General features: G+C 40.3%; 1 protein-coding gene across 3 annotated transcripts in view; it reads right to left on the bottom strand.

Moving 5' to 3' along the window:
- Window positions 1–13,946, bottom strand: part of INPP5B (inositol polyphosphate-5-phosphatase B) — a 199,566-nt gene that overhangs the window by 48,001 nt on the left and 137,619 nt on the right. For all 3 annotated transcript variants that reach the window (XM_077481814.1, XM_077481815.1, XM_077481816.1), the window contains 2 exons: window positions 6,596–6,686; window positions 764–928 (listed from right to left, as the gene is read on the bottom strand). In XM_077481814.1, the coding sequence (XP_077337940.1) occupies window positions 764–928; window positions 6,596–6,686 (256 nt within the window). The remainder of the gene's footprint in view (window positions 1–763; window positions 929–6,595; window positions 6,687–13,946) is intronic.

The following is a 13,946-nucleotide window of genomic DNA, read 5'->3' as shown; positions in this document are numbered from 1 at the left end:
TTATCGACAGCTCAGACAAGCTTTATAACTTCTGGACTTTGAACGGATGTAGAGAAAAGAACACCACAGAGAAACAGGTACAACTTAAGTAGGAGGATTTGTTTAATCTCTGTGTATCACCTGGGGTCAGTAATTTCACTTGGTATAAGAACACAGGTGAAAAACAAATAGGGGAGCTATTTCACTTGCCAAAGGATTGGTATCTCTGTCCATCCAGGACAGAGATACCAATCCTTTGGCAAGTGAAATAGCTCCCCTATTTGTTTTTCACCTGTGTATTTAGCCGCTTGCTGAATCTCAATGTAAAATATCAAAAAAGCATATACATATTATATGTCCAACACTAGTCCTATATGTGTTTGTCATCAATCTAATAAAATGGAGCTACATAAACAAATGTATTTATTATTATTTTTTATATATATTTTTTTTTCCAGATCACAAAAACAAGGGAAAGGAATCAGATGCAGGTAGTAGTAACTAGTTAGTGACTTAACATTTACCAATATGTTTTAGAGTAATCAAGATATTTGTACTCATAACCAATAATTCTCATCATAAAATGCAACATATGTTTTACCCATGAATAGTTTTATATTACCTGTTATCCCCATTGGGAACACACTGTAAACAGGTAAGGTACAAAGGGAAATGCAATTTTTTCTAAAACAAACATTTCGATGCCTATATTATACATGGAAAAGCATTCTACCTCCTGCATAAAAAAAAAAAAAAAAAAAAAATGAAAAAATAACAAAATTACCGGAAATCTTGGATGTAGGTGTATGTATCTTCTTTCATCAGGAGTTCTGACTTAATTAGATTATCCCGTAATCCAAATTTCGAGATAGGCAGCATTTCTGCCTTGTTAACGGAGATCACATCTGCGGACCGCACCATGCCAGTAATGTCTGATTTTGTCTTATGTCTAGAAAAATTAAAATAAAAGTTGTTACTAACAAATATTTTGTGTATATGTAAAAGTAAGCATGGACCAGACATCTCTAAATTACAGCTAGAATGTGGCCCTCGCTTGCTTTTAGGCAGCCCTTCAGTCATTATTCCACCCTCACACACGAACAATGTGTGCCCCATCACCAATGATGGGGCACTATTCCTCCCACTGACAGCAATGAAGGGCCACTATTCCTTCCTCTGATATAAACAAGGGGGCACAAATTCTTCTAGTGATACCAACAATGGGCCACTATTCCCCCACTGACACCAATGATGGAACTCTAGTTCTTCCACTGACTGGCCACTATTCCTTCCCCTGATACCAGTGACTGGGCACTATTCCTCTCATTGACATCAATGATGGGGCACTATTCCTCCCGCTGATATCAACAATTGGACGCCATTGTTCATAGTTGCAGCAAAATGTGGTTCTATGAAGTAGGGATCGTCCGATTATCGGTAAGGCCGATATCATCATTTTCCGAAAAATTGGTCGTAAACTAGACCGATATTACTGGTATTGCTTCAAGGAGTTTTACCAGGGTGATACTTGCAGCTGCAGGCAACACGCTGGTACCGTTCTTTAGAGCAGATGGTCGGCTTCATTGTAACAACCACCAAAGCGGCTCAGCAGCCGCTCGGTTATTATTAAAAGCAGCCTTCCTCCGCTTCCACTGGGCTCTCCTGTCCCACCGGGAGGCCAAGCAACCAGCCAGCACATCCGCCATCTGGCTGAAGACCCGAACAAAGCCGATGCTTCCTTGGGGTCTCGGAGCTAGTAACACGAAAACAATGTCATGACACCACTTCCCAGATTGCTGGCATCTTAAAAGGCGCCAGTTTTAAAAAAAAAAAAATATTCAAAAATGCAGATCTTGACATTTTGAATACTTTCAAGTGCAGAGGAGTGGTTTGGGGTCTTATATATCCCCGGTCCCTCCATAAAGAGTACATGTCACAGCCTATTATTGTCACAAGGGATGTTTACATTCCTTGTGACAGCAATAACAGTGTAAAAATAAAAATGTTAAAATGTGCAGAATATTGGCTATCGGCCTGAGAGGTGGCCGAAATATCAGTATCGTATCGGCACCAAAAAAAAACTATAATGGTCGATCCCTACTACAAAGTATGGACTCAGGAGGCTGAATACAAATGCACGCCACACTTTTCACATTTATTTGAAGGTAAAAAAAAAACTATACTCTAAAAGTGCTGCACCATAAATTTTTGAGATTTTACATTGTATATCCAGAAATATTGTGCTAGCAGCTATCACATTTGTATTAGTTTATTACTATACCCAGCACAGCTTATTGTTGTTTTAATTAGGGTAAAAAAAAACTTTTCATGGCAGCCCCCCTTAAATACTTACCTGAGCCCAATTTCGATCCAGCACTGTGTCTGCAGCAGTGCTGCTCTTCTCTCCCATCTCCTCACCAGAGGCTCGCAAACAGTAGGAGCCATTGGCTGTTAATCAAATCCCGGTCAGCATAGGAGAGGGCGGAGATCAACCATTCAGTATGAGTCTATAGACTCGAAATTGAGCCTGCACAAGTGCCCCCATGACAATCGGCTTGCTATGGAGCACTTGAAAGGCAGGAGGAGCCAGTGTAGGACCTCAGAAGAAGAGGATTGGGGCTGCTCTGTGCAAAAACACTGCACAGAGCAGGTAAAGTATGACATGTCTATTATTTAAAAAAAAAAAAAAAAAAACCTTTACAATCACTTTAAATCTTGGAACAGTTACAGGTAACAAAATAACTAGATCTATTTTACAAACACGATGACAAGCTTCATCAAGAAGACTTTTAAATGTGCCTATTTTCATAACTGGGTCATGATAGTAGAAATATCAAATACACAAACAAGAATAAAGCAGACTTTGCAGTAAAATGCAAGGTTCCAATAAAATTGCTTTGGCCCATTCCCCTTTAAACCCCCGCCCCCCTACTGTTTGTAGGTGTAAAATGTACCTGTATAAAAATAAAAAAACAGTTAGCATACTTGTGAAATGTAGGATAGTGTACCTCTGCCCTACTCAGGTGTAAAGTCATGTATTAGAGCCCAACTATAATGTAAAAAAAATAAAAATAAAAATAAACTTAAATCACAATATGTGCATAAATATGAAGACAAGTTGCTGCAGCCATTCACCGTGTTCCCACAAATATCACTGTAAATATAATATATATATGTGTGTATGAGCTCACCCCCCAGTTATTACCTTTTGTTTCCACTTGACCCTCCCTTCTATATTGTAAGCTCTAATGATCATAGGTTATGTTATTATTTTATTTGCCAATTCACAGATTTTTTGAGTTTGCGCAACACCATTTCTATATATACATTTACAGTTAGCATACTTACCTTACCCCCACCTTCTGCATTGCTAGACATTTAGCCATCCCACTTAGATTGTAAGCGCTAATGAGAAGGGTGCTCGGATTCTTCCTGTATTGAATTGTATTATAACTATACTGGCTGCCCTTATGTTGTAAAGCTCTTGTGCAAACTGCTAATAATAATGACAACAACAACAGCGTCACTGTCCCTCCTACAAGAAATGCAGACCAAGCTAAATCCTGCAATAACACACTCCCATCAATTGTAAGGGCATTGCCTGGTGATATTTTGGCTGCTCTATTTTCCATACGATCTAGCCAAAAGAAGTGCGATGTCACCCCTGCCTAGGCACCGGTGGACGAAATTAGATTATTATAAACCCTCAATTTTTTCTTTACTTTTTACACCTACTTATACTAGGCAATTTGTGCAGGAGGAAGGGGCCTGAACAAAGTGTATTCAAAAAGTGATGCTAATTAAATGATTAGACGACTGATTAAAAATGTCAACCAAAACACAGCAGCAATCTAAACAGGGTGTACCCTTTAGTTAGCATTTGAGGATCCTTTATTAGGTTAGAAGAGCAAAAGTCTACACATATGCAAATACAGTATGCAAACTACCATGCATGTGTAAAAGGCCAACATTTTCTTCTCGCCTGTTAAACACAGCTCTGATCAGAAACACAACCTCAAATAATCCTTTTAATAGCAATTTGGCACATCTACGGCTTCTTGTACACCTCTCATGAATGATTTAACTTGACAGATAGTAATCCGCATATATTATATATATATATATATATATATATATATATATATATATATATATATATATATATATATATATACACACACAGTACAGACCAAAAGTTTGGACACACCTTCTCATTCAAAGAGTTTTCTTTATTTTCATGACTATGAAAATTGTAGATTCACACTGAAGGCATCAAAACTATGAATTAACACATGTCCAATTATATACTGAACAAAAAAGTGTGAAACAACTGAAAATTTGTCTTATATTCTAAGTTCTTCAAAGTAGCCACCCTTTGCTTTGATTACTGCTCCGCACACTCTTGGCATTCTGTTGATGGGCTTCAAGAGGTAGTCACCCGACATGGTTTTCACTTCACAGGTATGCCCTGTCAGGTTTAATAAGTGGGATTTCAAGCCTTATAAATGGGGTTGGGACCATCAGTTGTGTTGTGCAGGAGGTGGATACAGTACACAGCTGATAGTCCTACTGAATAGACTGTTAGACATTTTATTATGGCAAGAAAAAAGCAGCTAAGTAAAGAAAAACAAGTGGCCATCATTACTTTAAGAAATGAAGGTCAGTCAGTCCGAACAATTGGGAAAACTTTGAAAGTGTCCCCAAGTGCAGTGGCAAAAACCATCAAGCACTACAAAGAAACTGGCTCACATGAGGACCGCCCCAGGAAAGGAAGACCAAGAGTCACCTCTGCTGCGGACGATAAGTTTATCCAAGTCACCAGCCTCAGAAATCGCAGGTTAACAGCAGCTCAGATTAGAGAACAGGTCAATGCCACACAGAGTTCTAGCAGCAGACACATCTCTAGAACAACTGTTAAGAGGAGACTGTGTGAATCAGGCCTTCATAGTAAAATAGCTGCTAGGAAACCACTGCTGAGGACAGGCAACAAGCAGAAGAGACTTGTTTGGGCTAAAGAACACAAGGAATGGACATTAGACCAGTGGAAATCTGTGCTTTGGTCTGAGGAGTCCAAGTTTGAGATCTTTGGTTCCAACCACTGTGTCTTTGTGCGACACAGAAGAGGTGAACGGATGGACTCTACGTGCCTGGTTCCCACTGTGAAGCATGGAGGAGGTGTGATGGTGTTAGGGTGCTTTGCTGGTGACACTGTTGGGGATTTATTCAAAATTGAAGGCATACTGAACCAGCATGGCTACCACAGCATCTTGCAGTGGCATGCTATTCCATCCGGTTTGCGTTTAGTTGGACCATCATTTATTTTTCAAATAGGACAATGAGCCCAAACACACCTCCAGGCTGTGTAAGGGCTATTTGACCAAAAAGGAGAGTGATGGGGTGCTGCGCCAGAGAACCTGGCCTCCACAGTCACCGGACCTGAACCCAATCAAGATGGTTTGGGGTGTGCTGGACAGCAGAGTGAAGGCAAAAGGGCCAACAAGTGCTAAGCATCTCTGGGAACTCCTTCAAGACTGTTGGAAAGCCATTTCAGGTGACTACCTCTTGAAGCTCATCAACAGAATGCCAAGAGTGTGCGGAGCAGTAATCAAAGCAAAAGGTGACTACTTTGAAGAACCTAGAATATAAGACATATTTTCAGTTGTTTCACACTTTTTTGTTCAGTATATAATTGGACGTGTGTTGATTCATAGTTTTGATGCCTTCAGTGTGAATCTACAATTTTCATAGTCATGAAAATAAAGAAAACTCTTTGAATGAGAAGGTGTGTCCAAACTTTTGGTCTGTACTGTATATATATATTTATTTATTTTTTAAAAGATGAGAAAAGTTGTAAACGAAACCTGGTTAAATGTGAGTTACTGAGTTTAGAAGCGTTTAGCGCTTGAAACTCAGCTCCTGAACCCATTTTTTTGCGTTCCAAAATGAGCCTCTAAACTACTAAATGAAAAGTGACCCAGTGTGAAAGTACTCCTTAAGTACCCTTAATTACCTATGATGTTGATCATTAGAAAATTACACCCACAAACCAGTATTGGTCTTATAAAGTCAACAAGGGAAAGAACAATGATTTGCCAAGTCCCATTTAATTTTGTCTATAAACTATATATATTTACCAGTATTTATTTAGATTGTGAACTTGTATTTGTTTACAATTGCCTCCACTGTATCTTGCTTTTGTAAGAAATATTTGACTTTAAAAAATTTATATTGCTAAAATACACCAGTAATATTTATATTTTCAGAGCTATAGAAGACCTTTATATTTATTATAATATAGTACATTGATTGGGGTTACCGTACATTCTACCACATCATTCCCTTTTGCATTTCATTATTGAATCTTCACATGGCTATTATTAGGAAGCAATGAGGCGTTCTCTTTTTCGGATAAAGATCTGTGAAACTACTAACCCCAATAATGTATAGCTATAGAATATATGCATATTAGAAAAGTCACATGGTGGTAAAACATAAACAGTAAAGTAACCCGCAGCCATCAGCTGCAGTCACTGCTCTGACTGGTTAATATTTAGAAACGTTGCTACCATAGGTCCTAATAAATATTGCATTCATTAGCTCTGATGGTTTCTCTTACCTGCGAGCAGCTTTTGGTGAGCGTGACGGGTCCAGTCTTAGTGCAGGCTTTAGCCACTGTCCATTCTGTTGGATGTGATCGCCGCTGGGCTCTGGGAAGAAGAAATAAACCCGTGAATGCATGGCAAACATGATGGATCCCAGACTCATCTGAGACTCTCAGTGAACTGACATTTATTTTAGCATGAGAGCTCCACCTACTTATCACACTGGCTGATTCCAATGTGCCAACAGTAAACAGTGTCTGCTACAAGGTAATTATAGGGTGAAAAAACGTGAATGACCATTTGTTTATTTCTGCTGTGTGGGCCTTTGTATGCATTCTAATTACAAGGTCTTTGTTCAATTCACAAAAATCCCAACAAGGATAGAATATGCAGTGTCTTGGTTTGCCCTTTCCCTTAGGCCCGTCACAGATGGTTTGGATGTCAGGCCGGCTCCTGCTGAACCGGATGAGATTTGAACCATTAATGGGCAGGCTGAATGTACCAAGTTGATCAATCAATAAACTTAGGTACAACCAGCCTATCAGATTTGCTTGTAATTCTAATCACCATTTTCTCCTGGCTGTCAGACAGGCTGTTGTACACACTAGTCGAATGTTTCTGTTGAACCAGCCGATATTCGATCTTTGTGTACCACCAGCCTTTACACAGTCAGGTTTGAATAGTTTGGCCTGCATGTGAATCTGGAAATTATTATATATATATATATATATATATATATATATATATATATATATATATATATATATATATATATATACATAAATAAAAAAAAATAATATTATTATTATTATTATTATTATTAATATATTCATTCCTCTTTAGGCCTGATGCAGCATACTGGACTTTTTTTACAACAGGAGTTTTTGGCTTCAGGCGTTTTTTTTCTGCAGCCAGTAAACTCCACAGCATGTTATCATGTGTGTCCATGCACACATAGGCTTATATTTGCATTTTTTAGCAGTGGCAATTTCTGGCTGGAAAAAAACCCCAAAACTAGTGGGTTTGAAGAGGAGTTTACAGTTATAAAAACGCTCTAACTGGAAAAACGCTAAATAAAAAAAAAAAAATAAATAAAAAAAACTTGGCTATTCAGCGTTTAGGAGCCATAAGTGTTTGTAGGAGTATAGTTTTGCTAATAAAAGCTAAAAAATGCTACTGCAAAAACGCTGCAAAACTCATTCTACAGCATTTTTATAAAGTCCAGGCTATCCACAGGTATAGAGATTCTTCTGCAAGAAAAGCTGGGCTGGAAGGCTTCTGGAACTGTGGCTATGTGGCTACCAGATACTAGATATAGGAAAGGGAGGTTATTTAAAGGATAACAGCCTTAAAGTGTTACTAAACCCACAACAGTAAAATCAACCTGTTTATGCAGCATAGCATTGTTATACTCACTGTGGAACTTAAGGGGTTAATCCTCTGCATTGTGTAAAAAGGCTGTTTTATCCTGTAGGCATAGATCCTTCCCTCCCTGCACTGTCTATCAGAGGCAAACCAGCTGACACAGGCAGAATAGCCATCCTGCACATGCTCAGTTGTGTCTTTTATGCTGGAGAGAATATTTACGGTACTTGTTCTCAGAGATAGCCAGGTCACATGATATTGGCATCACACATGTGGGCGTGTATACAGGCTGAAGTGGAAATCTCCTCCTACATGAACTCCCAGCAATGGAGAAACTCTGCAGGTTATCACTGACAGTGGTATACAGATAAACCAAAAAGGTATATAGTGGCAATATTTTAATGTTTAAGTAGATTTATAAGCTGTGGACACATTAAAGAGGAGGGCCAGTTTAAAAAAAAAAAAAAAGTCAGCAGCTGCAAACGCTGCAGCTGCTGACTTAATAAAATCACTTACCTGTCCAGGGCGCCTGCGATGTCGGCCGCCCGAGGCCGAGCCGTCCCTCGGCTCTCGGGTCCCGGCGCCGCCATTCCCTGTAAGGGAAACAGGCAGCGGAGCCTTACGGCTTCACTGCCCGTTTCCTACTGCGCATGCGCGAGTCCCGGAACTACTGCGCATGCGCGAGTCCCGCAGCGCTTTCTGAATGGGACGCGCTGTGTTCTGGAACACACAGTTCCCAGAACACAGCGCGACCCATTACCCAGAAGACGCCGCGACGAAGACAGAAGACGGAAGATCTCCGCGGAGGAGGAAGAGGAAGATTAGGATAAAGTGCCTAGCAACAGGCATTTCTGGTAAGTAAAAAAAATAAAAAATTCTCATTTTATTTTTTTTAGATTTTTTTGTCATTTTTAACATTTTTTGGTTTTCAGGGTGGCCCTCCACTTTAACTATTTTCATATTACTGGGTTTAGTAACACTTTAAGTAAAGCTGGCCATAGATGGATCGAATCTCAGTCAGTTCAGCCAGAACTGGCCGAGATTTGATCCATCTACAGGCAGGTTGGTTGAACTGAAGCCTTTCCAGCTAAAATAAGAAACGTATTCCGGATATAGACGCATTCAAATTTGTATGGTTCAACAGGGACTGGCTACATTTCGATCCATCTATGGGCAGGCTGGTTGCACAGAAGTCGATCTCTTGATCTCTTCTGTGCTCGATCAGTGCTGCTGGCTATAGCTGGTGGTGCCGATGAGTGTATTCTGACAGCAGGGAAGTCTCCCCACTGTCAGAATAAAATAGCTCACGGGAAGGGATTCTCCCACCCAACTCGAATGTGCGGATGGGGGAAAGCGAATCATTTTCTTTTGTTCAACCCGCTGGTTGAATAATAGAAAATTAATCATGTATGGCCTGCTTTAGGGAGGCCAAAATCTAATAATTGTTTTTTAGACACAGAATTGAAATGTGATTAGCTAAATAATCCTTTCCATAAGCATTAATGTTTTTGAAACCTAATTTCTTTGTATAATCTGTAATTATACTTAGGGGTGGCTATATTTACTTATTACATAAGCAAACTCTGCTTCCTACCTGTTCATCACTGATACAAGGGCAGACAGGCAAGTAAGTAACTTTAATGCAGAAGAGATAAAGCATGGCTCTTCTGCATTGAAATACCTGCCTGTTCCTAGATCTTTAATCGTTTGAAATTCAAGCTATGTATGGTTAGCCCTAAAGCTGCCATAGATGGATCACAGTTTGGCCAGTTCAGCCAGGACAGTAAATACTGTTGGTGCACATTGATACCCAATGTCTCCTCTGTAGTCCTGGTTCCTGTAAACTCAGAGGGAGGTGCCGGTAGTAGTGCAAACAGCGGGAGGTGTAGGAGGGGACTTCCAATGGCAGCGCTGATTACAGACTGTGGGAGGGAGTATGGAGCTCAAGCACATGGCAGGATAAGGAGGTAAAATCCAATGAGAAGTCTGTGTAAGGCAACAGCGTAATGTAGAGTTTTTGAAACTTTGGCAACCACTGAACTAGGCCCGACTCCAGGTAAGAAAAAATAAATAAAATGATTTAAATAAATTGCTCAGCAGGAGTTAAAATAAAAATACAGATTTTTCTGCAGTCTGGTACTGTTCTCCAAAAACTCTTTGCTTCATTCTGCCCCTGCTGTTCTGGGTTGAATTACAACCAGACTTATTCAACCCACTTCCTGTGAGCCCAGAGAGTCATGGAAATGCGTTATTTTGCTCTGGGCTCACAGTACTGCACAAACACCTGAGCAGAGCGTACTCCTGGCGATTGTGAAACATTTTTTGAAGTATTTTTCAAGCATATTTTTGAGGTCTTTTGCCATGTAACCAACCTTCAGGAGTTTGTTTCCTGGGCTAGGGAGGGGAGAAATTCTATGGGAGCAGAGGAAGTCTTCAGGAATTAAAATGCGCACAGAAACTCACAAAAGTTTGTATATTGCACCTTTACAAGCGTTCTTATTGAAGTTTATAAAACCATAAACTCCCGAATAGGCTCTAAGCAGAAAAACACTCAAGTTTTAATGGGGGGCTTATATGGGCTTTACTCTGTGTAGACAGAGGTTGGGGGGCAAGTACAGTCAAGTGGACCATTGAACCAACCAATTAATGCAACTAGTAAAGGAGTACAAGTCCTACAGGTCCCCTCATGAATCCCTGAGATCTAAGAATCCAAGGATGTGACCCCCCTTAGATCACTAGATCTCATGGGTTCATGCTGTTCTTCACTAGTTGGGTGGAGAACTGGGATGGGGGTGTGTGACATATCTTGAGTTCTGAGGGGTTCTTGCTGTTTAAAGTCCCAGCATGAACCTAAGATCTAAGGAGGTGGCCCGCTCCCAACTAGTGAAGGACTACAAGTCCCAGCAAGAACCCCTGAGATCTAAGGATGTGATCCCCTTAGATCTCACGGGTTAATGCTGTGACCTGTAGTCCTTCAATAGTTGGAGGGGGGGGGTAGTGACACACATCCTAAGTTCTGAGGGGTTCATGCCGGGACCTGTAGTCCTTCACTTTTGGAGGGCCACTTTGTGGACTTTGCTTTGTGCACTGGTTCAAATCATTTTGTAGAGGGGATATTATGGTGAGGGGTTGTTTTTCAGGGGTTGGGCATGGTCCCTTAGTTCCAGTGAAGGGAACTCTTAAGGCAGCAGCAATATCAAGACATTTTGGACAATTTCATGCTTCCAACTTTGTAGGAACAGTTTGGGGATGACCCCTTCCTGTTCCAACATGACTGTGCAGCAGTGCACAAAGCAAGGACTATAAACACGTGGATGAGTGAGTTTGGGGTGGAGGACCTTGACTGGTCTGCACAGAGTCCTGACCTCAACCCCAGACAGAACATCTTTGAGATGAATAAGAGCAGAGACTGCGAGCCAGGCCTTCTTGTCCACATCAGTGCCTGATCTCACAAATGCGCTTCTGGAAGAATGGTCAAACATTCCCAAAGACACACTCCTAAACCTTGTGGACAGCCTTCCCAGAAGAGCTGAAGCTGTTAAAGCTACAAAAGTTGGGCCAACGCAATACTGAACCCTACGGACTAAGACTGTGATGCCATTAAAGTTCATGTGCATGCAAAGGCAGGCGTCCCAATACTTTTGGCAATATAAATACAATATAGCTTTGTTCAGATCAGATACAGTTTATGGATTTGAAGGCAGCATTATTTTTTATTTGGTGTGAATGAACAATAGAGCAACCATACAGGTTTGATATTTTTCTCCCTGGGGCTTCACTTCTGCCCCAGTTTTTGTGATTTTATGTGAATAAATTCACTTGCATTGAAAACAAGTATTTTTTTAATTTAAGCTACATTTGGCTGTGGTTTGCAGTCTGGAGTCCGGGGCAGTTTTGTTTACGGTTTCAGGTTCAAAATCGCACAGGACACTTTTTTAAAATGGACTGCAGCCACCCGGGACATGAGTGAACAAGCTCAATTAGAAGCCGGTCCAACTCGTGTTATGCAGTTAAAAACTTATCCGATTTGCATATATGTGAAACGAGCCTTAAACTCCCTTTTTTTTGTTTTTTGATATCAATTTTTTGTTGTTTTGTACCTTTGTACGGTGGACTTCCGTTTATCATGCCACTGGCGAGGTACTTTATTTTGGACCTTCCTCTCCCCTGCTGCTTTCTGGGACCTGTGTGTGTGTCCCAGAAGACTATGGGACCTTTAACAGCTATTCAGCCCCGGAAGATTTAACCCCCTTCCTGACCAGACCACTTTTTGCGAGTAGGCACTGCGTCGCTTTAACTGACAATTGCACGGTCGTGCGACATTGTACCCAACCAAAATTTACGTCCTTTTTTTCCCCCACAAATAGAGATTTCTTTTGGTGTTATTTGATCACCTCTGCAGATTTTATTTTTTGCGCCATAAACAAAAAAAAAAAACAAAAAGTGACAATTTTGAAAAAAAAAAAAAAAAACGTAATTTTTTTTTACTTTTTGCTATAATAAATATCCCCCAAAAATATATAAAAAAATATTGTTTTCCTCAGTTTAGGCCAATATGTATTCTTCTACATATTTTTGGTAAAAAAATAAATAAAAATAAATCGCAATGAGCGTATCTTGATTGGTTTGCACAAAAGTTATAGCGTCTACAAAATAGGGGATAGTTTTATGGCATTTTTATTATTTTTTCTTTTTTTACTAGTTATGGCGGTGATCCGCGATTTTTAATTGTGACTGCGACATTATGGTGGACACGCCAGAAACTTTTGACATATTTTTGGGACCATTGTCATTTACACAGCGATCAGTGCTATAAAAATGCACTGATTACTGTAAAAATGTCCCTGGCAGGGAAGGTGTTAACCACTAGGGGGCAGTGAAGGGGTTAAATGTGTTCCCTCTCTGTGTTCTAACTGAAGGGGGGAGGGGACTGTGTATGGGAGATGCCAGATCGCTGTTCATACTTTGTATGAACAGACAATCAGTAGCGATCGCTGGAGCCCGGTGGTGTTAGCGACCACCGGACACTTGCATTGGCTCCGGGGGCAAGCAGCGAGCCACTAGTGGCCACAGGGCGAAGCGACGTTACATAATGTTTGGTCCAGTCGGCAAGTGGTTGCTGACAGGCGGTGAAGAAGCGATGCAGCATCTTCTCTCACCATTTGTTTTAACCCCATTTTTGCCGACAAACAAGCCACAGCTGTGTGCATTGCATGCAGTTGCAGGTGCTTGCATCACTTCCCCATTTACTTGAATATGATTATCTGTGGATGGTAGGTCCTGAATGCAGGCAGTTTGCGTCCAGGGTCAATCATCCACAGATAATCGATTTATGTTCCTTTGCATGTAAACAGCTGTGAATGGTTGTAGGCTTTTCTCACAGGAAATCGCACCGTTGTAGTCAGCCCTAAACACTGGTGTGAATGAGGCCTTCATTGAAAATCCCCATCAGTCATGTTTGTTCCACCATATTGTGAAATATCTGACAATATCCTACTTCATAAGCAATGCAATGGTGTTGTATTAGCCTTCAAAGCTACATCGTAATCGTAAGAAGAGATTTCCTAATTTCCCACAAGTATGCTAACTGACTTTCTGGTCATGGAATACTGTCACCTCTATAAGAGACATTAAAGGGAGTAGAAAGTATTGCTTGACTAGAGAGTGGAAAGCGTCGCACAGACAAAGCTACAGCTTCTGGTATCTCACATGGTTTATAGGAAACAAAAAAAAAAAAAAAAAACTAAGACAAACCCACAAAAGATGTTTTAAACCCCAGCCCTATCTTTTGATTCACCACAAGTAGACGACTGCAGAAGCACATAATATCCTCTTCTGCTGACGAGGCTGAAACTCGTTTTTTTTTTTTTTAAATGTGTAAAAATTTGCGTGATGTAAATCATTTTGGGCTCACACATTATACAAGTTTCTTTTAGAATTACCAAAACACTATAAATATATGAGGTCAAACCTAAACACTTTCAATTGGTATGTAATCAG

Source organism: Lithobates pipiens, unplaced genomic scaffold, assembly GCF_037356315.1.
Source record: "Lithobates pipiens isolate NorthernLeopardFrog02 unplaced genomic scaffold, aLitPip1_a1.2 Scaffold_16, whole genome shotgun sequence".
Taxonomy (NCBI): Eukaryota; Metazoa; Chordata; class Amphibia; order Anura; family Ranidae; genus Lithobates; species Lithobates pipiens.
This window is presented reverse-complemented; position numbering and strand designations above follow the sequence as displayed.